General features: G+C 48.5%; 2 protein-coding genes and 1 long non-coding RNA gene across 9 annotated transcripts in view; 2 read left to right on the top strand and 1 right to left on the bottom strand.

The window, feature by feature from the left end:
• The window catches only part of Txndc11 (thioredoxin domain containing 11), a 60454-nt gene extending 53040 nt beyond the window's left edge, over positions 1-7414 (top strand). For all 6 annotated transcript variants that reach the window (XM_031362755.1, XM_031362736.1, XM_031362746.1 and 3 more), the window contains 2 exons: positions 1192-1272; positions 6673-7414. In XM_031362755.1, coding sequence (XP_031218615.1) covers positions 1192-1272; positions 6673-7297 — 706 coding nt within the window. In that variant the 3' untranslated portion in view covers positions 7298-7414. The remainder of the gene's footprint in view (positions 1-1191; positions 1273-6672) is intronic.
• On the bottom strand, positions 7339-16341 carry Snn (stannin). Its single transcript, XM_031362795.1, has 2 exons — positions 16205-16341; positions 7339-10149 (listed from the first exon to the last, which is right to left on the bottom strand). Exon 2 carries the CDS (start codon positions 10060-10062, stop codon positions 9796-9798), a length of 267 nt encoding a protein of 88 aa, XP_031218655.1. The 5' UTR covers positions 10063-10149; positions 16205-16341; the 3' UTR covers positions 7339-9795.
• Positions 16342-16432: 91 nt separating this feature from the next.
• LOC116085255 overlaps positions 16433-25253 on the top strand; it is a 19246-nt gene continuing 10425 nt past the window's right edge. The window contains exons 1-2 of one of the 2 annotated variants that reach the window (XR_004116467.1): positions 16433-16675; positions 17581-17703. This is a non-coding gene — a long non-coding RNA (uncharacterized LOC116085255). The remainder of the gene's footprint in view (positions 16676-17580; positions 17704-25253) is intronic. The other variant, XR_004116466.1, reaches the window with a different exon arrangement.

The following is a 25253-nucleotide window of genomic DNA, read 5'->3' as shown; positions in this document are numbered from 1 at the left end:
AATTCATATCCACTAGAAGTGTGTGCAGTGAAAACAACATACTTGATGTGAACATTTTCTTTCTTTTTCTTTGTTGGTGGCAGGATTAAACCTAGGACCTCATGCATGTCAAGCACATGCTCTACCACTTACTTAGCTTTAAAGGGTAGTCACTTACACTTATATAAGGTTATACTTACACTTCACTATTTATTCTCAGAAGTGACTGTGCTAAGAGATTGTTGTCTACATATATACTTAAACCAGGTGCAGGCATCTTCATCTCCTGAGCACTGATCATGAATATCCTCCCCTTAAAGGTTGCCATCAGCCCTCTGATGGGTCAGCACACATGATCCTCATCAGCTGACCAGCCTGCAGGGAGGTCATTCACCAGAGCAGCTGTAGTTAATTCTACAGTAATTAATCACAGGGTGGGTGATTTAGTAGATGCCATTTTTTATATACATAAATTAATCTACTGTCCTTGGTGGAACATGCCAGTAATCCTGGCACTAGGGATGCTGCAGCCAGAAGGCTGCTAAGTGGTTGATGCCATCCTGAGCTAAACTAGCTGAACTAGACCAGCTGTACCAGCAAAGCCCATGGTAGGGAGAGGAGGATTGGCACTCTGTTAAGACAGTACATTGATCTTGTCCTTCATCTAGATTTCTCGACTATAAAGTATACTCTTCAAAGGGACCTCCTGTGTGTGCTGTGCTCAGTAGCTTTCCTTTTCTAGAACTAATGCACAGATTAAAATACTCACCAGACCCTGATGAATAGATGGAGTACTCTTTCATTGAGACAACTTGGGGGATTTATGGTTAGTTTCAGGTTCTTCTATTTTTTAAAAAAAGATTTATTTATTATTATATCTAAGAATACTGTAGATGTCTTTAGACACACCAGAAGAGTGTGTCAGATCACATTACGAATGGTTGTGAGCCACCATGTGGTTGCTGAGAATTGAACGCAGGACCTTCGGAAGACCAGTCAGTGCTCTTATCCACTGAGCCATCTCACCAGCCCTCAGGTTCTTCTATTACTCAGGGTACACAGTGGCATGTTCGTAAAGTGCAAGTGCCTGACTTTATACTTGTAGTAAGAGGTTGGTCTAGTCTGGGCCATAGAGACACTCCAAATTCTTCAGGTTTGGGGCTTGTTTGGCCAATTACTTCATACCAGTCATTTTCCCTTTGCCTCTATCAGGATCGATGTGTCTCAGAATGATCTTCCTTGGGAATTCATGGTTGACCGTCTTCCTACTGTTTTGTTTTTTCCCTGCAATAGGTAAGGCTGGATGTTTTTTCAATATTGTGTAGGTAGTATTCTCCTGTTAAGGGCTGAAGATGAAATGAGCTACATTGTAAATCATTCATTATGTTCTAAGCTATTGTTAAAGTATTGCCATTAGAGATAGAGTAGAAGAGCTTTAGTGTTGGAATGTCATGTATTAATATGTTTATTATTTTTTTTGTTTTGTTTTTTGAGACAGGGCCTCACTATGTAACTTTAGCTGTTCTAGAACTCATTATGTAGACCAGGCTAGCCTTCACCTTAACCTACCAAGTACATCCCTGGGAACTAGAAAGCCTGTGTGAACCTATAATGATACTATAATTGACAGGAACGTGCTCATGTTTTGTGTGGGATGAGTCTTGCTGTTACCCACATGTCCCTCTCACCCAAAGGGCACTGGCCGTTCTCTACCCACTGCTCCATGCATAGAGAGCTCTCTCTGTATGTATACAGTCTGCTCTGAGATTGTCTGTCACCCAGCTGTGCTGAAAGCTCCAGCAAACAGATGGGATATTAGCAAGGAGGGTTGGACTTAGTTGTAGGTTCAAACATTTCCACAAAGAAGGAAATGAACTCTACTCTAAAGCCAAACAAGCTGGATGCTGGCTCCCTTGTCACTTGCACACAGCTTCCCTTGGGATACAAAACAGATCCCCATGGGAACCACTCACCCCTGTGGGTGTGTGGGAAATGCAGTGTCCTTTCAGGAAGGCTGGCCTTGGCACTTACAGGTCATTGCAGCACTACTGTGCTCATCTGGCCTCTCTGCCAGAGGGCTTCCTTGGACTTTGTCCAATCATTCATTATCTCTGTTTTTCCCTTTATCTCAGAGAATCTGTGCTAGAGTACTTCCTGTGGAAGGTAGCAGGGGCTTGTCAGATCACACACTAAAAACAGAGTGTCTGGGTCTGTTCCACTGATGGCTCTGCCACAATGGACTCCCTTCTTTCCAAGACATGTTTAAATTGCCATATAGTCGAGAAATCATGGGCACTAACACCAGCAGTTCCATCTGTGTGTGACCCAGCTGGGCATGTAGCGTGATGATATTCAAGTTATAACACATGGTAAGAGCCTTTGCAAGCAGAGGCTCCCAGCACATGGACTGATGAGCATCTATATCTGCAAGGAAGGACACCTGCAGGGCAGCTGCATCGCAGAAGCATCCATGGCTAGCATCCCACTTCTGGGGCTGCCTTGTACAGTAGAAGACCGAGTGCAGGCCAGGTATGGTGACAAACACCTTTAATTCTAGCTTGGGAGGCAGATGCAAGTGGAGCTCTTTGAGTTGAAAGCTAACAGGAATTATAAAATGAGACCCTGTGTCAAAAAAATAAACAAACAAAAACCAACCAACCAAAAAAAAAAAAACAAAAAAACAAAAAAACAGTGAAACCCCAGGTCCCTGCAACCCTCATTTGCACCTTGATACTGAAGAGCAGAAGACTGTTCACATCTGTTACACACAGAGAGCTTAAATCACAGTCTGTGGCCTTAGAATGAGATTTTCCGCATTTCCTAAAAACGGGCACAAGTTATGAGCTGGTCCAGAGAGCATTACCAGAAGCTTACCCAAAAGGTAGAAGAGAAAAGCATAATGTGACTATTTATTGCATGTATAAAAATAAATAAAAGGGGGCAGAAGGTGATAGAGATTGGTGCTGGCCCTGCAGGGAGCAGTCATCTTGAGTGAGGAATGTGGGGGCCACTAGGCAGCTTCTAAGAGCTGAAAGTGGTTCATGACTATCAAGTCCAAAGATTCACAGAAGAGGAAATGAAACCACTGTGGGAATCACGTGTAATAAGACTGTTTTCATGTTCACCAGCTCCTGTTATTTTTAGTGAAAGTTTGTGCATGCACTGTGGAAAATGCAAATTTTGTGCACAAAGTGGAGATTTGCAGAACACTAAGGTTCTGAGGTGTGAGGGCTGTGAGCAATGGAAGATGTTGCTTATATGCTCTCTACATTCCTGCTGTCTACATTGACTGTGCCCCACTGCAGTCAGAGAGGACAAGAATCTTGGAAAGAGTCCTGCCTTTGACAATTAGTACAGCCTGTCTCTGCCCAGCCTCTTTCTGTTCTTGTCTTACCTCTCTTCATCACAAGTGGGAGGAGTGAAGGCTAGGATGCACACCATCAGGCAGACCAGCAGTCCATACCCTACTGGGGGGGCACTGCAGACCATAGCACCTCTGCCTAACTCTGGGCTAGGGGTACCAGCACACGCTCCAGGGCACTCCAGTGTTACCCCAGAAGAACTTCACCGCTTTTGGGGAGCTCTAACTAGCACCATGCTTTCAGGACAACGACCTTCCTGTGGGTGGGGTGGGAGCTATTTTTTGAGACAAGAGTCTCACATTGTATCTTTTTTTTTAAAGATATTTATTTTATTATTATTATTGTTATTATTATTATTATTATTATTATTATTATTATTATTATAATAAATGAGTACACTGTAGCTGTCTTCAGATAGATCAGAAGAAGACATCAGATTTCATTATGGGTGGTTGTGAGCCACCATGTGGTTGCTGGGATTTGAACTCACGACCTCTGGAAGAGCAGTTGGTGCTCTTACCCACTGAACCATCTCACCAGCCCCTCACATTGTATCTTAAGCTGGTATAGAACTCACTATATAACCCAGGACTTAGCCTTAGCCTTCTGGGTGCTGAGATTAATGATGGGAGCCACCATTCCCATATTAAAAGAACTTCTTTTTGGAAGCAGTTTATAGTTATTCTCTGTCCTGAACATGAAAAAAACCCAACAAAAACAAAAAACAAAAACCCCTGTCCATGACCTGGCCTGTAATCCCAGGACTCAGGAGGTAGAGGCAGGTGGCTCTCTGAGTTTGAGGACAGCCTGGTCTATGGAGCTAGTTCCAGGACAGCCAAAGCTACACAAAAAAACCCCGTCTACAAACAAACAAACAAACAAATCCAACATTTTGATCTTAAAAAAAAAAAAAAGTGTATATGCCAGGTAGTCGTGGCACACTTCTTTAATTCCAGTACTTGGAACACAGAGGCAGACCGATTGCTTGAGGTTTTAGCCAGCCTGGTCCACTCAGCAAGCTCTTGGATGGCCAAGGCTATACAGAGAAATCTTAACTTGGAAAAAAAAATAACTAAACTTTTCTTTTAATAAAGGCATGGGCTGGGTGTGCACAGTTTTAATCTGAATGAATACTCAAGAGGCAAAGGCATTTGGATCTCTGAGGCCTGCCTGGTCTACTACATAGTATGTTCCAGAGTAACCACAGCTATAGAATTCGATCCTGTCTCCAAAACCAAAGCATAAGAAAAAGTAAATAGAAGGTATGAGAGCGCTCTAGGAAACTACAGTATTGCCCCAGACTCAGAGAGTGCTCTGTTGAGCAGTCTCACTCTGCAACACCGCCAGGGCATGCCGGGCTGCCGCACTTCTCATGGAATGCTGCACCTCCTCTTGGCCCTTTGCTGCCTGATAGGACGACAGGACTAGCCGTCCACTCCAGACTCATTCTGAGTGCCTTTCGTCTATTGTAGAGAGCACTTAACCAGATTAGATAGATATAGCCGACATGTAAACTTTGAAATTCTTCCTATTTTCTGTTACATGAAAGTTTTAAAAATTGTAAAAATCTACCTAGAGGCTCCCCCTCCCCATAAACATTACATAAAGGGGTCTATAACTTGGTTTCTTTTTGGTTGTGAGATAGGATCTTACAGTGTAGTCCAGGCTAGCTTCAAACTTGTGGTTTTCCTCTTGCTTAAGTGCTGGTGTTACCAGTATAGCATATCTAATTTAAGTCTCTAGTGATTTTTGATAGGAAGAGTGTTATCTATTAATGAAACACATTCTGTCATGTTTACGTATTTGGCTTCTGGATGTGTGTGTACAAAGGTTATACAAGTTTTCAGTCAATACATTCCTCTTTCCATTTTTAGTTTTGTTTAATTTTATTTTAGTTTTTTGAGATAAGGACTCTTTAAGTAGCCTTGGCTGGCTTCAAATTTGCTATGTAGACCAGGGTTAGCTTCAAACTGATAGAGATCCACCTGCCTCTGCCTCCCTAATGCTGAGGTTAAAGGTGTGTGCCAACATGCAAGGCTTTTTAATTTAAAAAAAAAAAAGTACTTGTGTGTGTGTGTGTGTGTGTTGTACAGCGTATGTGTGTAGTACCCTCAGAGGCCCAAAAAGGGCATCAAATCCCCTGGGGTTGAAATTTTAGACAGTTGAGAGCCACTATGTGGGTACTGGGAATTGAACCCAGATCATCTGGAAAAAAAAAAAAAAAACAGGTATCTCTCCAGCCCCAATTTGGTTGGTATATTAAAGAACAATGCAATTTTTTTTTCCTTTTTTGAGACATAGTTTTACTGTATAGCTCAGGCTTGTTTCAAATTGTGATCTTGCTAGAGGGATTATGTATAATGCCATAAGGATTGAAAATGCAGTTCTGAAAAAGCTAACGTTCAACACTCACTTAACTCTTTCAACAGCCCTATGAGGCACATGACACTCCCACCCCATTTTACAGAGCTCAAGCCATATGTCTGAGAATAGATGGCACTGAGCAGCATGGATGCTACCTTTGGGGTCCTGTCAGCTCTGTTCCTTACTCTCTAAGGGTGCTGGTTCCTGTCTGTTAACTAGCTAAGGGAGAACTCTAGAAAGATGTGTTTGAGTAATGGTGGCTAGACTGACTATGCACAGTACCTGTGAGAGAAACTTAGAAGGCTGGGCAATTAGATGACAAGTTCTGAATTAAGAGCACAGAAGATGTGGGGACCCCTTTCAGTGTCACCATCGTCAACTCTGTGCTATCGGGGTTGAGTAGCTGTAACTCATCTTAGTCCTTTGGTTGATATATTGGCCATAGCACCTGTCCAGGTTTGAGCCCAGTGTCCCCTCTCTGGAGTACAGTCCCCCTCAGTTAAGACACTTTGTGCTGTAGATACTGTACATTAAGTGTGTACTGTTGCTGGGTCTGTTTTGTTTGTATTTTTAGTTTTACTGAGCACTATTAAGGGTGACCAAGGACAGCCCTGTCCCAGGACTGCTCACCAACTCATGTAGCTCACACAGAGTGACAACATTCTTCCCCGTCCCAGATGCACCGCTTTGGTCGGGGCTTAGGCCTGAGCATGCTCATTATCTCTCTGAAGGTTGAGTACAGAAACAGCTCTGTCCTTGGGAACAGAGCAACACTTTATTCAAATGGCCTAAATAACTGCAGTGCAAGTCTGTGGGGCTACTCAACTCCACAAAGAACTACTTGCCTGCCTTTCAGCAAGAAACCAGCATCCTTTGTTGGTCAGGATGGCCAGTCTCTCATCTAGTCCTCTGTCTCTGCACTGTGCCTATTGACATCCTCACTTTTTGACTTTCCCTTCCTCTCCAGAAAGGACCTAAGTGTGAAATACCCTGGAGACCTCCCTATCACCCTCCCGAATCTGCTGCGGTTCATTCTGCATCACTCAGACCCTGCCTCTGCCCCCCAGGACCTTGGCATCAGCCCTCCTACCCAAGAATGTGTCCAGAGAGAGGCAGTCCTGCAGCGTGAACACATCTCTCACGTGGAGAATGCAATGCAGAAGCTGAGATCTGAGATGAGCAGCCTGCGCCGAACACAGGAGCAGGTGGAGGGCCGGCTCTTTAGTGTCCGCAGGGATGGGCACCGCCTGCTGCGCTGGCAGCGGACCCTGGAGCAACAGCACAGGCTACTCCGGCGCCACAGCCAGAAACTGCAGGCTCTGTATTTGAAGAAGGCTCGAGAGCTCCAAGAACTGGCCAGTGCCTCAGAGACCCTCCTCCCCGAGCACACATGGCTCAAGATCCTTGTAGCCACTATGGAGAGGGAGCTGAAGGGCCAAGGTGGGGCTAAGGAACCAGCCCCTCTGGGCAAGGCTCGCCCAAACCACTCCAAGCCCATGGGTGCAACCCAGTTACCTGGTGACACCCCTCCGCCCTCCACTACCAGCTCCACTTTGGCTGCAGAGAGGAAGCATGAGAACAGGACAGACTAACTTTTGAATGAGATGAAGGAACCAGAGGTGAAGACTGTACATTGGGAATATAGTTATTGCAAATTTTATTGAAATTTATTGTAAATAAAGATTTTTCTCAGTGGTCTACAAAATGAACTTGAATGTCATTCAGCATTTATTGATCAGGAATGGCATCCCTTCCACTTATTGCACAAACTGGTAACTCTGAGACACAACAGTAGCACAGTCCGTTTGAACATACATCTAGGAAAGTCAGTCCTTACTTCAGTGGCTTAGCCTCAGAGTTCCTGCAGGCTGCCAAGGGTGAAAAGCTAGCTTCTTAATCATCAGAAGACCTGACCACAATAGTTGCACTACTGGGAAGTAATCTGAAGAGAAGTTATAACTTATTAACAATTGGAGTGTGTGGCTGTGGTGAAAAGGTAGCCAATGATAACCAAGGACAGGGAAGACGTGCATGGTTGTTCAATAGCTATAGGTATTAATTCTCCTTCCTATGACCCCACAGTGCCCCACAGTGCCTGAAGTTACTCATCACTCTCTGGATAGACTGACTCAAACTTGAAAGACCCCCCGGCAACAGGGGGTGATTGGAAGCTCCCCCAAAGTGTAACTGATAAGAATGTGATGCTGAGGAGTGGTAGCACATGCCTTTAATCCCAGTACTTGGGAGGCAGAGGCAGGCGGATTTCTGAGTTCCAGGACAGCCTGGTCTACAGAGTGAGTTCAAAGATAGCCAGGGCTACACAGAGAAACTCTTTCTCGGGGGGGAAAAAAAAAAAAGGAATGTGACAATGTTTGAAAAACTAACTTCACTGGCATAGTACAAGCTGCAGCCTGCATCTGACAGTACAGTGATGAATCAGCTCAAATTTTGGTGTAGATCCAAGCTGGCCTTGGATCCATGGATGGTGGAAAAAAGGACCAGCAGTGTTTAGGCTGCTGGTGCAAGACATAGAGGTAGAAAAGTGGATGTGGGTGGGAATGGGTCAAACCCCTCAGCCTCAGCCAGCTCCAGGCAGGTCCTACAGAGTCACTGCTCCCAGGTCTAACACACATCCAGGCCAACCTTAGCAGCCCCTGCCCATGGCCAGTCCATCCTTGACTACCTCTGTAACCTCAGACTGTTTCTTAACATCTGCCTCCCCCAACCCCATATTGGTATACACTGCTAAAAAGAAGTGTTCCTTCTCTACAATACGGCTCCTCCCTTGAGGTCTAGGAAATGGATTAGTTTCAAATGCTTTTCAAAGCTGTCTCCAGACTAGCCTGAAGGTCTCTGCTGCCAGGGCTAGCTGGCCACCTACTCATCACCAAGGGTGCCAGCATAGTCAGGTTTAATCATAATGGTTTAGAATGCTTATTATGGTGATGGGATTAACATCTGAGCAAGCTTGTAGACATAAGAAATATCCTGGAGACATGCTGCTGGCTCCCTTACGTGTGAGAACCAGGCCCTGAACTTGAACTCCTGGTGACTGTTGTAAATGGTTATGTGCACACTAGAAATGACCTTTTATGCACATAGTGCCTTGAAAGCTGGGTCAGGGAGCTCTGACTACATAGTCCCAAAGATCAAAGTGAAACCCAGTACCCACTGGAGAAGAAAGGAAGCTCACTTGTGAAAAGGTAGGGGGTAAGCCACCCCTACTCCCAACCCCCATTCCAGTGCAGAAAATATTAAATACAAAAACAAAACCTTGCCTTCTTGGGCCAACTGGGTTTCAGACTTCAAGTAGCCACCACAGGCTCTGGTGTTTACAGAGGACCAGAGCAGTTTCCACAAAGCCTGTGCTGAAGGGGTGTACTAGACGTGCTCAAAACCAAAGGGCAAGAGACTGCTCTGCTACGCTGCCTGGCAACCGTCAGGACTCAGGAGGTCTCATCCTTCACAGGCTTCCAAGCAAGTACAACAGCTTCCTTGCAGTAACTCTGCCATCTACACACACTGCTATTTAACAAGGCTGAAGCTAAAGAAAGGGAGGCTGTGGTTTTCCTCCATTACTAAGCAAGTTGAAATTACTCCAGCACACCAGCTTCTTAACCTTTCACCTCCTTTCCATACACATACCTCCATGGTCATACCTCAGCTTACATGAGTACAGTCATTATCAAATCAGTCCACGGGCTCCATCTGGCATTTTTAAAAAATCAGCAAAAAGGCTTAAGCACGTGCTTCTGGGCCTATTTACAGTTCACAGGTTGGTTAGTTCACACATTACAGTAGTAGCTCCATCAAAAACAGGCTCAGCTAAAACATTCAAGTAACGAAAGCGCTAAGGGGCCATGAGCCCTAGCAAGATCAGGCCTGCCCACTGCCTGCAATGGACAGCCCACCAGGAGGCTGAGGGGGAAGGCCAGAAGAGCTGGGACCTGGAGTCAGTGCATGCGATGACAAAGCCGGAGGAGACCATGCCAGCAAGTGTCAACCCTTCTCACATAGCAACATGTATGCTTCTGCCCTCTCAGTGCTTCTGGGCTGGCTGCAAACAGAACCACGGCCTCCGCAGCCCAGCTCAGCCATGCACTTCTGGGCTGTTGGCGGTCATCAACTTGGCCTTTCTTTCCACACATGGCCCCTTGGCAGAGTACTGCACCAGTAGAAAAGGCTCCTTTGTCTCGCCATCACCCACGATGCTCTCCTCATCCTCTGACTGGCTGATGCGCTGCAGCCGCAGGTAGCACCAGCAGCCCAGGATCAAGGCTCCCAGGGCAGCTATGGCGATGAGGATGACAATGACTGTGACCACCCCGGTCGTGGGGCTGTGGTCCATAATAGACATGGTCAGTGCTTGGAGGGGCTTCTTTGGTGGAAAGCTCTCGGTGTGCCTGGCTCAACGAGGCTGGAATTCGGGCTGCACAGGACAGTCCTGAAAGACAAAGCCAGGAGAGACTATACAAGGGGCTCTGCAGGGGACTCAGCTGCCCAGGTAGCCCTTGCTGGGCCAACCAGTCCTGCCCTCAACCCAGTGACACCCATGGGATTGGCTCTGCACTGTGTCTGCTCAGATGCTCACCCAGCCTTCTTCCCCCGACTTCTTCTGACACCCAGCCACTTCCGCTGTGAGTAAGCCCCTCTGGTGGGAAGGGCACCAGGCACCATAGCAGTTGAGGCAGAGGCTACAAGAGGACTGGCCAGCAATCTGGTTCTGTTGAAGATATACATTGTGTTTTGTTTGTCTTTGAGACAGAGGCTTACTCTGTATCCCAGACTATCTCAAACTCATGATTCTCTAGCCTTAACCTTCTGAGCCTTAGGATCACAGGCATGAGCTACCAGTATATATCCCATACTGGTCCAGGAGGCTAGAGAGGAAGGATCCAGAAGCAGACAAACAGCATCAGCTCCTGTGGGAGGATCAGGTAACACAGACCATCTCAACCTTCAAGGTCTGCAGGGTCTGAGCAGAATTCTAGAACCCAGGGGAAACGTCACAACAGCAGACAGGCTTGCTCCATGGAGCGACAGCTTGTCTGTGAAGACCCCATTTTTCAAGAAGCCTGTGGATGTAGGGCAGACAAACATGTCCTGGAAGACACAGGTACTGGAAAAGCTTCAGGGAAGGCAGGAGGGTGGGGGAGCTAGCTCCTTCTGTATATCGCTTACTGTCTTGTACAGACACCAGATTACCAAGAGGTCAACACTCTCAAATGTCAGTCCAGGTATGATCACATCAGGAGCACAAGGGACCAGGTGCTGTGATGCTAGCAGGGAGAGCAGATGAGCTGCAAGGAGGCCACACTGCAGGGAAGAGCATTCACAACAGTGGGGGTAGCATTGCTAGGCCTCTAAAGGCAGGAGGGAGAGCCTGGTGCATCACCCTGTTAGAGTGGCAACAGGGTGTGAGTGCCAGCTGGGCTCAAGCATGCTGAGGGAGTGATGCCAGGACATGGAGAGCCGAGCTGTTCCCAGCTCCTTGATTTCAAGACAACTCCAGGTCACCATTCCAGTCCTCATCCTTAGCCAAGGTTGCGAGTAGTAAAGGAGAGAGAGGCTGTGCGATTCACACAAGGCCTGGAGAGAACCTGGACTCCAGCTTTCCTCTAAACAGTACCCCAGAGCCCAGCCAGCCACAGCCCCAAGGAGTCAGTTAGGGCTTTGCTACTGAGGCCTCCCAGGTGCTGAAGCCAGCAGCAGGCTGCTCCAGTCTCTTACAGCTACCCACTTTCTTACTAGTGCCTGTCAGTAGTGGACACCAGAGTAGTGAGAAGGATGAAGACCCCATCGGCATATCCTGCACAGGCCAAGTACAACCTATACTGAGGAAGCCATAAAAATGTCCAAAGTCTGGCCATTCACATCACCCAGGTAGATGGCACTGTAAGATTCACACTCCAAATGTGATGGGACCTGCTGCGTCCTTGAGTAGTAATCCCCTTAATTAGAAATGACTCTCACGGGGATGGAGAGATGGCTCAGCGGTTAAGAGCACTGACTGCTCTTCCAAAGGTCGTGAGTTCAAATCCCAGCAACCACGAGGTGGTTCACAACCACCCGTAACGAGATCTGACATTCTCTTCTGGTATGTCTGAAGACAGCTACAGTGTACTTACATATAACAATAAATAAATCTTTGGGCCGGAGTGAGTGGGACCCAAAGCAGGGGTCCAGCAACCACATGATGGCTCACAACCATCTGTACGGCTACAGTATACTCATATACATAAAATAAATAAATAAATATTTAAAAAAGAAGAAGAAAGAAAGAAATTACTCTCACCCGCACATGGAAGAAGCTACCAGGAGTCAGATCTGCCTAAAGGTCACAGCCAGTTAGTGCCCCAGACTGTCTATGAACCAGGCCTCATGACCGAGGAATACCATCCTCATCACCTGTGCCAGTCTGCAGGGAAGCTCCAGGCACGGAGGAGGAGCATCCTGTGATTCTCAATCTTCAGTCTTTAGGGTCTGAGCTGCCCGGGTCCCTCTCAACTGGCTCCGTGTTCTACTCTTGCAATCAGAGCACACAGAAGGTGCCCAAGTGCTTCTTCCCCCATTCCCGCTCACTCCTCTCCAGCTGTGCCTTCCACTATCCTTGTGGGCCCAGACCTTTGTCCCCAGAGTTCCTTCTGTCCAGGTGCCCCATTCCCTGACCTTTGATCACTAGGTCTCAAGTGGGTGCAACCGTGCACCTGGCCACACTTGGCAGGCAGAGCCCAAAGATTCTGCTCTGTACCCTTCAAGGTATAAGATAGTTCCCCAAACCTTAATGCAGAATAGCCTGGCCCCAAATGGCACCCATGTGGAGGAGGAAGAAGAAACTCTGACCTAGTTTACACCAGCTTCAGGAAGGAAGCCTCTCCCAACCAGAAAGCCAGGTAAATTTCCTCCCCTGGCTTGGCTCCCTGGCCCCTGGCTTCCCCCCATTCCCAGAGCCGTGTGTCCCAAGAGAGCTCTGCTAGCTCCATCAGTTCCCACAAGCCCACATAGGACACCCACTCCGCCTCCACCTGCACGTCCTCCTATGGTCTGGAGGCAGTAGCAATTCAGAAAGGGAAGTTTGTGTTTGGGGTCTGGGGTGGTTCCAGTATCGGAAGTGGAAAATCAAACAATGGCACCATGATCTGAGGGAAAGAGCTGTCCCGTGACTAATTAAGAAACTGAGGCAGCACAAGCCCAGAGGCACTCCAGGAGAGCAGGCATGACCTCAAACTCCTGCCCACTAGGCCCACCCCAGGCTTGGAGGGGGACAGAGCCAGGCCTCTCGCCTCTAAGCACAATCAATGACTTGTGACCCAGCCAGTCATGCCTGCCCTGTGACCTCCACATATCCCTAATGGGCTTCTTGTTTCTTTTTTTCATTAAGCAAATGTTTCCTGAGAAGTGATCTAAAAAAATCTGACTCCTGGCCAGACATGGTGGCCTCAGAAGGGAGGGCTCCTGAGGTAGCCACGGCATCCCTTGCAAGCCTGGCTACCACCACTTCATGAACTGCCCTGTGGTTGCCTCCGTCCTTAGTACTAAACGAGGCACTTTCTCAGAAGTGACTCTTGGAGCTGCTTCCAGGACTCCAGATGCTGCCTCTTCCCATACTAGCCAGCACCTACACCCCCTACATGCACCTGTCTTTCCTAATGCCCTCAGCTCTCTGCGGTTCTGGTTTACAGAATATTACCCTGGCTGTCATCTCCTGACCTGTGCCCTCTAAAGAGACTAAGAAAAGGTCACTGTCCCTCAAGTTCACAGCTATGCTCTACCGCACATAGGCACACAATAAAGACTGACTGAGTGTTCCAAGCCCAGGTATGTGATGATGAGCTAAAAGAGAGCTGGTTCTCATGGGATCAATCAGAGGACCCTATTCCTGAGCCAGCTCCCTAATCCAGACTTCTCCCAGATGCCTAAGCAGCCATGGGGAAAAGAGGATGTAAGCCAAGTTCAAGGCAGGGGCAAAGCATGGCAGTAGAGGAGAGCAGGTCTGAGCCCTGTCAGAACAGCTAACTCAGTGGCTCTCAGCCTTCCTAATGCTGCGAGCCACCTTCCTAATGCTGCAGCCCTATAACATGTTCCTCATGTTGTGGTCACCCCCAACCATAACATTATTTTCCTTGCTACTTTGTAACTGTAACTTTGCTACTGTTATGAATCACAATGTAAATATCTGTGTTCCCAATGGTCTTAAGTGACCACATATGAAAGTTTTGTTCTACTCCCAAAGGAGTTGTAACCCACAGGTTGAAAACCAAGGTAACTCTTCATGCTTGGAGCAAGGAAGGTGGCAACAGAGAAGCAAAACCCAGAGGATACTGGGATGCCCTGCATCTGGCTTGTACAACCCTCTGCATACCAGTGACTGCCCCATTTCATCCACCAAGATGCCATGGGTCAGGTATAACTTAATACAGCTGAGGGTCCAGGACCACCTCAGAGCTATGCTTATCCACCTTATTCCTCTCTACTTGCCTTGATCATCCCATTCTGCTTATGAGGAAACTGAGGCACAGGGTCAGTTAGAGCACAGGCCATACCATGTCCCTTGAGCTGCAGTGACAACTTTCGGGTGAGCACTGGTCAATATGGGTCTGGGCACTCCATAGCCAGTTCAGTCTACAATGGCTAAGAATTGTTGGGCCTGGTTTCTCAAGGCCCAGAGCGATGTTCTAGAAGACACTGGTCTCAAAATGACTCATAGTGTGACTTCTGGGCAGAGGTCTCCTAAAATTCACACACTCCGTTAGGTCTTCCTTGGAAAAGCGTCTGTTACCCCTATCTCTTCATGGGATCCCTAAACGAATCCTTCACCCCATCCGGAAGGCAACAAGGCAGGCCGAGTTCCCTCTCTTACCCCACAGCAGGCCGTTCTCAATGTCCTCCCTTTTTCTCTGTAACCTCTTGTACCTCAGGGTACAAAGCCTGGCCTGGACCCATGTCACAAATAGCCTCTTCTCTGGGGACACCCTCTGCCTGCTCCCCACTTAACTGGGCACGTCACCAGTGCTATTATACTCAGCTGGGCACCATTCTGACACCCCACCAGAAGCTTCCACCTCCCAGGGCCTCTAAGGCAGTCAAGAAACACCGCCCTGCTCTCGGGGCCACCTAACACCCAGGGGCTTCCTACACTGCTCCACCCTCAGCAAAGCTACCTTCCAGTGTCCTCTTCAGGGGAACCACGGGCCACACTTGGTCAAATCCCAAAGGCACCATCACTGAGGGCTTCTGCCATCCAAGAGCTTAGAGGACCAAGAGCAACAGAGAAGGAAAGGGGACAGCTAGCATGGCTGTGCCCATTGTCCCCTCCCCTCACCTTCTCCCTCTAGAAGAGAAATCTGCTCCAGATGCCACCTTGCTCCCAGTTCTTATGCCAGGAAAGGAAACTAAGACTGAGAAGTTTGGGGACTGCCTGAAGTGAGCAGCAGTCTCATAGTCCAAGCCCCAGTCCTGCCCCTACTTGTCAGGGTCCCATTGGCCACCCAACTCCGTAGTGATATAATAGTAGATGCTGAGAAAGTTCCTAGGTGCCACACTTGAGCTCAACATCTCATGTGGATCTCTCCAAAATTTCTGCCTCAAAACAATCCTAGAGCTGAGCGACTGCTCTTCCTACTTGACAAATAATCTGTAGCTTAGAGAAGTTAATTCGCTGCCCAAGGTCACACAGTTTAAAAAGTGGAAATGGCAACCCCGATCCTAAATAACCGACTTCAAACCTGATTCTAAAACGTCATATACCTGACCTGTCTTCCCTCTCCTGGAAGCTGAGCGCAATATGAGTCGGTGTTTGATCCCTCCTTTGGAGCTAGTCTAGGTGACCTGGACCGAGAGGACTAGACACTAATGACAAGCGCCCCAGCAGCTCCGGAGCGCAGAGCGCGGGCGGTGTGCAGGCGCGGTGCCAGGCGACGCCGCGTCTCTCCCACTCTACCGAAGGAGCAAGGCGAGGCGCTAGGGAAGTAGGGGCCTGTTCAGGGGGCGACAGCTGCGGAGGAAACGACAGCTGAAGACAAATCAAGTCCGCCTGACCACGGTTGGGATTTTTTTGGGTGGGGGTTGGGGGGTCCCGGAGACCCAGTCAAGCCCACGCCGCGCAATCACTGCCGACCCGACCTGGGACCAAACGCTGCAGCTCAGCCTCAATCTCCCCACCAGTGAAACGAGCGCCAGATTTTCCCTGGGCCCCGGTTCCCCTCGATCCTATCTTGACCACGCTGGGGCTCTGCCAGGAACCCTGTCAATGCGGAGTGAGTGTTCCGGGCAGCCCGGAGAATCCGCGCAGGACGTAGAACTGTGGGTCACGGAGAGGGACAGATGCCCAGCCAAGCAGCCTCCGCCCCCGGCCACCTCCTTTGTCCCAATCGTGCGGCGGAGGACAAAGAGCCCCCGCCCGCGCGCAGCATCCGCCACCCGGACCCGCCAGCGCCGCAGCCCGATCCATCCGGCGCGTCCCTTCCCCCTACCCGCCTGCTCTGCCCACCCCTGCTCACCATGTCGCGGCCCGCAGTCCGGTGCAACCAGCCAGCAGCAGCCCCGCCGCCCGGGCTCCGCCCGCGCGCCAGCCGGGTCGGGCGGTGGAGCCCTCGCCAGACGCCAGAGCCCGACCAGCTGGGGGCTAGGCGCTCAGGCTCCGCCCTGGTTGGGGGCGGGACGCTCCGGCGCTGCCAACTAGAGATCGCGCTGGGACGGCGGGGCGGGGCTGAGCGGGATGGGTGGAGTCACGTGCGCTCCGGGCCCGGAGGTGCACAATGAGCAGAGGGGGTGTAAGTAAGGGGGTGTAAGCAAAGGGTTGGGTAGTGTTCCGCGGCTGGCAGCTCCCGGAGCTGGAGCAGAGAGGGCGGGAAGCCGGGCTTCCTTGAGCGCTTATTGGGTGCCGGCAGTACTGGGCCTGCGCCTGGCGTCCTCTTTCTTCCAGGGTCGTCCCAGCCAAAGGACAGAGGGGAAACTGAGGCGCACAGCAGGTAAGAGTGTGGTACACCGCCGGGAGATTATAGGCACCGGCAGAGATGAACGATTCTTCTTTGGAAGGGAGCTAGCTAGCTGTTTTCATTTTCTTTCTTTCTCTCTCTCTTTCTTTCTTTCTTTCTCTCTCTCTCTCCTCTCTCTCTTTTAATTCCATCATTATCCTTCCATCCACCCACCCATCTGCACCGATCGTGTATCTTGGTGCGCCCTTAAGCCACGACCCCCAGAGCTGTGGACTCGGGGTGCGTTTTTTTAACATAACCTCTTAGTTAAGCCTTCCCCAAGTACCATACTCTGTTCAGTCCACTCAACATATCAAAAGAACGCCAAATAAAAATATATCCTCCCATTTGACATGAGGAACTCAACACTCCAGAGGATTTAAATACTCTGATGTGCTCTCCCGGAAGTAGGATTTGAAGCCAGACACAACTGGCTAAGGACACAAAGGTGCTAATTGGTGTACTGACTGCCCCCCAAACGAGTCCATTGAGAGGATGATGGCCACCTGGAACTCTAAAGAGTTTTAAGACGTCTGAGGCCCAAAGTCCTCGGGGAAAGCAGGAAGGGGGATAACTTGGTTGGAGCAGATAAGGCTGGGCTATCCTCCTGGGAGCCTGGGAGACTAGGCCTGCACACAAGCTGAGGTGTGGGGACCCCCTCACTTCACCTCAGCTCTGCTGAGGTGTTTCCCCTCCACCCAAGGCACCAAGCTCCTTCATATCTCTCATCTTTGGCCCATGTCATTTTTTTTATCTTAAGCATTCTTCCACATCATCTTTCAGATCTCAGCTTCATACCCTTGCTCTGGAGGCCTCTCTTCCCCAGTCAGTGGACTCTCGTGTCCATTGGGAAATGGTGTTTTCTAAGGGCATCTCATTAGCTTTTGTCTCTGCTTCAGGACTGAGACTGAATCATTCACTGATGAGTCTACAGAACAGTCAATACACAGTAGGCTCTTTATAAGATATAATGAATGAAGATGGCAAGGCTGTCTCTGCTGCTGAAGGACCAGGCTGAGGAGGTGAGCTGGGTTTGGTATAGAGAGGCAGAAGGAAGCAGGGCCCTGGACCAGCTGCCCTATAGACTAAAGCCTGATGGCTCTGAACAGCTCCTGTTCACAGACCTGCCCCATCACTGTGCGTCCTCAGAGCTCCTGCCCCGTGAACCACCTGAACCACGGCTGGAAGGAAACAAGCTCTTCCCCCAAGCCAGTCCAGCGGCTGTGGTTTTGGCCTTAGGTAGCCAAGAGCTCATTAGTGGTCTAGGCCTGGAAAAGGCAGGTTCAGAACTCCAGAGCTGGGGCTGGCAGGAAGATAAACTGGAACAGGCTATATATGACTGGGGGGTGGGGGGGGCGTGGTGAGAGGTGAGCAGCATACCACAGAAATGACTTGATCCCCCCTACTTCAAATCTAGCCTTGCCTACTGGAGGACTAACCTAACCTCTGTGTCTCACTTTTCCTCATCTGAAAAATGGGGTCACCAGCAAACAGACCTCATACAATTGGGAGCCCATCAAGTAGTGGGCACAGGGGAAAACCTGCTTGCTGGTTTCCTTACTAGCAGGGGTCACTTTAGAGAAGACTCAGACCAGCACATTTGGATTTTGGCCAGTGACTTCACCTCTCTGAGCCTTAGCTTCATGGTGGGTCTCATGCATCCCAATGCTGGGGATAGTGAGAAAGGCAGTGACTGGCAGGAACTCAGATGGCTCTCTTACCTCACTCGTGGTCACAAGAATAAACAGGAAATTTCAAAAGTGGTAGGCTAGTAGAGCACTTGCCTAGCATGCAAGAGGACCAGGTTCATTCCTAGGACCGCATTAACGAGGACATAGCAGCACACACCTGTAATCTCAGGACTTGGGAGATAAAGGCAGGAGAATCAGGAACTCAAGGGTCTTCCTTAGCCACATGTTGTGTTTGAGGCCAGCCTGGGCTATATGAGGCCCTGCCTAGCACTTAACATGAATTGATTACTGTACTAAACACTGCATATTCCCAAACTCAGCCCCTATTGTACAGATAAGGACACTGGGGTACAAACAGGTGCACGCCTCAGAGTTACCTGAGAGAGTGTCACAGTGCAATAGTTGCTTTGAACCTGAGATTGTGTTTTGTTGTTGTATTTGTTTTTGGCTTTTTGAAACAGGGTCTCTCTGGGTAGCCCTGGCTGATCTGGAACTCACTCTGTAGACCAGGCTGGCCTCAAACTCAGAGATCCACCTGCCTGGATGTTGTTCCTCCTGGGTCAACTAAAGGCATGAGCCACCACCACGTGGCTGAGATTCTGCTTTTCTTATCAACCCAGGAGGGGTTGCTGATGTGAAAACACTTTCGGTAAGTCGGCTACTGAAGGTGGCGGAGGCTGCAGGCCTTCTGCCTATGGTGAGCCGCAAGGGCAGCTGGGAGCCCTGCACTCTTAGCCAGGAGCCTGCTTTACCCAGACCCCTGCTTTCTCTCCATGACAAGCAAGGAGGATGTCTTGCTCTCCTCTGGCAACCCATTTCCTCTCTCTGAGCCCCTTTTTCTCCATGGCAACATCTGGCCCAGGGTCTTCCCAGTGGGACTGGCTGGAGGTTCTCAGATTTTCATTAACAAGAAAGATAAGTAAGGGCTTACTGGCCCTGTGTCCACTTCCCCAGAATGCCAGAGGCACTGGGACAAGATGTGGCTTGCTGGGGCTGGGTGTAGAGAGGCCTTGGAGGAGACACCCTGCAGCGTCTACACCCTGCAGCGGGGCCTTCCTGCACAGCCAGCAATCAGGAGGCTGAGCAGGTCAGCTGCTTCCCAGGAACTCCCCGGAGAGGCTTGGGCCTAAAAATAAAGTGAAACTTAGTTGTCCACAGGGAGTTTCCTGGACGGGGAGAGGAGAACCGCTGGTGAATTCTACAGAATGAGGCTCGGTGAAACACAGAGAATTTCCCCTTCTTCTCCAAAGAGCACAGGCCTCACTGGCTGCTGCATAGCTAGCCTCACTGTTTTATCTGTGGCTGGTTCTGCCCCTTACATGCAGAGAGAGCACTTGCTGGCCCATCTCAGGCAACTGGCACTCCTGAACTTCAGGTGTTGCTTTCTAAGCATTTGTGCCTCAGTTCCCTTTTGTCTTATGAGCCAGATGTTGCTTTCTCATTTTTGATAGTAACACACTCATTCCTTTTAAAATGGATCTATTTAGGAGAAAATCACTGAATATTAAAACGTGTTAGTTTCCTCCTTGCTCAAGTGCTGAGACGACAGGCTTGTACCACAAGATCCAGTTTCTGTGGTGTTTGACTGAGTGGAAGCAGAGTTTTGTGCATGCTAGGCCTCTGCTGACCAGTTGTGTTGCCGACACAGCCAGTAGTCTCATGTATTTCACAAAAGGCTCTTTGCCCTGTGTTTGTCCTCTGTAGTCCAGAACCATAACTGAGGGAGCAGGAGAAGTGCAGCTTGCCTAGCAGCCTAGCCCACATCTGTGTCTGTCAGGAGACCCGAGGCCAGGAGGATTGAGAGTTTTGGACCACCCTGAGCTATGTAATAAGATTTTGTCTAAAGGAAAATAGGAGGAAAGAACAGAAGGAAGGAGGGGAGGGGGGAAAAGAAAAGAAGACTTCCTCACCCTGGGACTGTCCAGCCACAGTGGAGATAAATCCCTTGGAGGACTGCTGTCCTCCAGGCATAGCAGACATTGCCATCTTTATCAGAGCAGTTGCTACTATCCACAAAAGATCTTCCAGACGGGGCCTGTGACCTTTTACAGACGGAAGGGATGGGAAGGGTCATTAGATCCTCATCTGAGATCCCAGCCACTCTGTCCTGCCCCTCCGTTCCAGGAGTTTGCACCTCTGCCCCAGCTATTCCCAATCCTTTGGAGGATCTAGATGTGTACTAAAGGAGCGGGCGTTGAGAAGGCTGAGAACCACTGCTCTGGTGTGTACAGAAGATGGAAGGTTGTCTGAAAGGAGATCCCAGCTAAGCAGCCACAGGAAAGTCAGCATGCATGCTGGCCCGAGACTTCTCTGTGAGGAGAGATGGAGATCACTGGCACTCCTATAAGTAACCCCTCGGTCATGCTTCCATCAGAAAGCCAAATAAGCTCACTGATTCACCAAGCTAGACTTGAATGGAATTGTTCTTCCATCTATTCTGTTCCCCATTTGAGACAAGTAGACACTTGCTCACAGTTCCCCAGGAAGAGCTAATGCAGCACTCAGTCATGTGTTGTTCACAGCCACCCTGTATCAGGCTGGGTCGCTTTGAGATCAGGCAAGAGCTGCGCCCCAGACCCATCTCAGGGCTTTGATGTGCAGCTGAGCCTAGCTCAGAATGTCCTGTTCTCTGAATCCAAGCCTGGGGGCTTTCAGGGGAGAGAGGCTAGTGAAGTAGGATGGGGCCAAAGTCAGTGGACCACTGAGGACGCCCTGACAAAAGACTTGGAGGCACATAAGAGCTGAACATTAACATTTGCCAGCTGTGCAGACTTAGGACTTCCACATACTGTCTCCAAGCTGGAATTTCCTTACTTGTAAGATGTAAATCTATAAGATGTAGCTGCCCTAGCTTGCCAAGAACTTTAGAGTTACTGTATCCATGAACCTGGAACAGCTGTGTTGGGCTTGGTCACAGGAGTTTTACACCCCATTGCTTTTTTTTTTTTTTTTTTTTTTTTTTTTTTTTTTGAGGTTCAGCCGATGTTGGCCTTGAACTTGTAATCTTCCTGCTCTATGTACAGAATGTTTTGATTCTAGGCATGTGCCAACATTTCTGACATATGCTCATACATCTTCTGAGATGGCTCATTCATTGGCCTGTGGGCTAGGGACCTCAGATCCTTGCTGTGATCAACTTCCTTAGGGTTGCATCGGTGGCTTTGGCTTGGCTACAGCAGGTAATTCTCCAGAACGTGGCCTCAGTCTCTCCCTGGAAGTCTTTCCCTTAGCAGTAAGGCACCAAGCCACATAGGCCAAGGAAGCTCCTTTTTTTTTCTTTCTGGTGTGTGTGTGTGTTTGTGTGTGGTGTACATGCATGTGCTTGTATGTGTGGTGTGTGCAGGCATGTTCTTGTGTGTGTGTGTGTGTGTGTGTGAAAGAGAAATGTTCCTGCATGAGAGCTTAGTGAGTAAACGCACTTTGCATACAATCTTGCCAATCTAAATTTGATCCCAAATCCCAAGGTGGAAGGAAAGAATTCCTCTGACTTTCACTAATGCCATGGCACATGTGTGCCTACATCGACACATATCATATACATATGTGCACATATTAATAACAAATTAAAAATAAAATGAAAGAACAAATGAAACATTTTAATAATGTCTTTTCTGTAACCTATCCACAGTCATGAAAACAACATAAAATTAGTTGTGTATGTGTGTGTGGTGTGTGTACATGTGTGTGTAGTGTGTGTACACGTGGATGTGTGTGTAGTGTGTGTACACGTGGATGTGTGTGTAGTGTGTGTACAAGTGTGTGTGTATAGTGTGTGTACATGTGTGTGTAGTGTGTGTACATGTGTGTATAGTGTGTGTACATGTGGATGTGTGTGTAGTGTGTGTACATGTGTGTATAGTGTATGTACGTGTGTGTAGTGTGTGTACATGTGGATGTGTGTGTAGTGTGTGTACATGTGTGTGTATGTATGTGTAGTGTGTGTAGATGTGTGTGTAGGTGTGTGTAGGTGTGTGTATGTATAGATGTGTATATGTGTGTGTAGATGTGTAATGTGTAGATATGTGTGTGTATGTGTAGTGTGTAGATGTGTATGTGTGTATGTGTAGTATATAGATATGTATGTGCATATATAGTGTGTGTAGATGTGTGCATGTATGTGTAGTGTGTGTAGATGTGTGTGTATATGTGTGTATGTGTGAGCACACATATGTGAAGACCATAAGTTGAGACCCAGTGTCTTTTTCCATTGCTTTCCACCTACCTTTTATTTTTTTTTCAAATGATTTATCTATTTTATTTATGTGAGTACGCTGTAGCCGTCTTCAGACACACCAGAAGAGGGGGTCAGATCCCATTACAAATGGTTGTGAGCCACCATGTGGTTGCTGGGAATTTTAGGACCTTCAGAAGAGCAGTCAGTGCTCCTAACCCCTGAGGCATCTCTCCAGCCCCTCCACCTTCCTTTTAGAGACAGAACCTCTCTCTGAAGCTGGGGTCTTGTGCACACCTCACCTTTGAACCTCCAGCCCATAAGGCTGGAGAAAATAACTATTGATTAAGCCAACCAGTCTTTGGTTTTTTTGTTTTGTTTTGTTTTGTTTTGTTTTTTGGCAGCTTTAGGAAACAAATATAGTATGAGAAAGAATGTAAACTCTCATTCAGAATATCAGGGTGGAGTTCAGTGGAAGAATGGGCATTTAGCATGGATAAAGCCCTGGGGTCTGGTCCCACCATCAAAGACAATAGGAGGCCAGGAGATGGCTCTGCCAGCGTCTGTCTGCTGGCCAAGCAGGAGAGCCTGAGTTTGAAAGCAAGCATGCACATGAGAGCTGGGAACAGGCTTGAACCCATGCTGGGGGCAAGAGGCCCGAGATGAGACAGGGTTAGTATCGAGCCATCTCGAAGGTCCATTTTTCTCTTTAAAACATATATTTTTAAACTTTATTTATTTATGTATTTATTTTTGCATGCTGGGGAGGCAAGTAGGTACCATTCTCTGGATATGGAGGGCAGAGGACAACTTGCGGGAGATGGTTCTGTTTCTACTGTGTGGGTCCCTGATGTAGAAGTCACCTTACTATGTTGGCAGCAGGTGGCCTCCTAAAGCTCCCCTGGTCTTCTTGATGAGCCCAGATCTTGTATTTTATAAATATTTTTATTTTATTTGTGTATGCAGGTGTGTCTGTTTGTGTATCTGTGTGTCTGTGTGTGTATCTGTGTGTCTGTATGTGTCTGGGTACATGCTTGCATGCATGCACCACATATGTGCAAGTGCCCAAGGAGGCCTCCTTGAGCATCAGATTCCCTGACACTGAAGTGACAGGGGGTTGTAGCTGCCAACCTGGATATTGGGAACCAGACTTGGCTTGTTTTAAAGATTGGAAATGGCTCTAAACCACTTAGCTGTCTCTTGAGTTGCTGGGTTTTGGATTTTAATGGATCATTTGAAACAGATAAAGACACACTACATTGAACTAGAATAACAGAAGCTGGTGTTTGGCATCCATGTCCACCCTCACGAAGGCTCTCTGCTCTCTCCCAAAAGCAGCTGAAGCATGTAGATGGTATCTGTGAACTAGTAGATGCTGAAACTACTAACTGCAGAGAAGTGGCAAGCTCAGGGTTTTTGTACTAGCAAATAGTTGGATCTGAGAGATCTCCTTGTCATAAAAAAAAGACTAATACACAATATTAAATGTACAATATTAATATGTGCTGGAATAAATTAACATAATGTGTTTATCAAGTACATATGCTAGAGCTAATCATATTTCATGTTACAAATCTGTAGTGTATATGGGTATAAGAAAATGTATGAAATCATAAAATAACAGGAAATTAAATAATTAAGGAAAATTACTGGAAAAACAGCCAAACTAGGAAGAGCAGAAAACTTTCTTAGACACTGAAAGGTGGGGCAGCAGGTCCTGGCGGTGGCTCAAGGCTGTTTTGGGGGACAAGGGTGGGGACTCCAAACTCCTGGGGTTTGGAGTCTGGCAGATCTGATCTCAAGCAGAAAGAAGCTTCCAGAAGTGAAATGGTGTGTGGAATGGAGGCCGAGCTTTCCTGCTGGCCTAGACACTTAGGAGGCAAGAGGTGTACATTCCTGTGATGCCTCACTCCAGCCAGACCCTTCTTCCTGTGTGCAGTGCCCCGTGCTCTACCACTGCCGGGTTCCTGGCCGCTTGTTTGCCAGGTGATGGACAACCAGGTGTCTGTGCAGTAGCCCGTTGGGGTCACAGAGCTGCCTGATTCATCCAGCTAGGTGAGATCACCAGACTGTGTATAAATGCTAGAACAGACCCTGCTGCTGCTGCTGTTGCTGCTGCCGCCGCTGCCCTCTGCACCCATAGAGGCCCTGTAAATCTCAAGGAGCTGGTTGTCCCTGAGGCCACCTGTCCAAGTGGGTCCTGCTATTGATCCAGCACAGTTTTTCTGAGGCTTGGTCTTCCCATGTGTAGCATGGGCTTGGAATGCTGGCAGACTGAGTAATTGCTTAGAGCAAATTACTCGCCTGGGTGGTGCCTGTAACAGGAGTGGCAGGGTGTGGAGGGGTGAGAGCATAGTCAGGGAAGTATGCGTCACTAGTGAAAATCCAGATGTGGTGGCAGAGACAGGAGGATCCCTGAGGCTCATGGGCTAGCTAGTCTTGCTGAACTGGTGAGGTTCAGCTTCAGTGAGTGACAGATATCCCATGCTGGCTTCAGTGAGTGACAGACATCCCATGCTGGCTTCAGTGAGTGACAGACATCCCATGCTGGCTTCAGTGAGTGACAGACAGACATCCCATGCTGGCTTCAGTGAGTGACAGACATCCCATGCTGGCTTCAGTGAGTGACAGATATCCCATGGTGGCTTCAGTGAGTGACAGACATCCCATGCTGGCTTCAGTGAGTGACAGATATCCCATGCTGGCTTCA

Source organism: Mastomys coucha, unplaced genomic scaffold, assembly GCF_008632895.1.
Source record: "Mastomys coucha isolate ucsf_1 unplaced genomic scaffold, UCSF_Mcou_1 pScaffold12, whole genome shotgun sequence".
NCBI lineage: Eukaryota > Metazoa > Chordata > Mammalia > Rodentia > Muridae > Mastomys > Mastomys coucha.
The sequence above is the reverse complement of the archived record's forward strand: the minus strand, read 5'-3'. Positions and strand labels throughout refer to the sequence as shown.

What these genes read in the sequence shown, in the direction of transcription:
- Snn (XM_031362795.1), bottom strand. Translation starts at nt 10,062, where the DNA reads ATGTCTATTATGGACCACAGCCCCACGACCGGGGTGGTCACAGTCATT.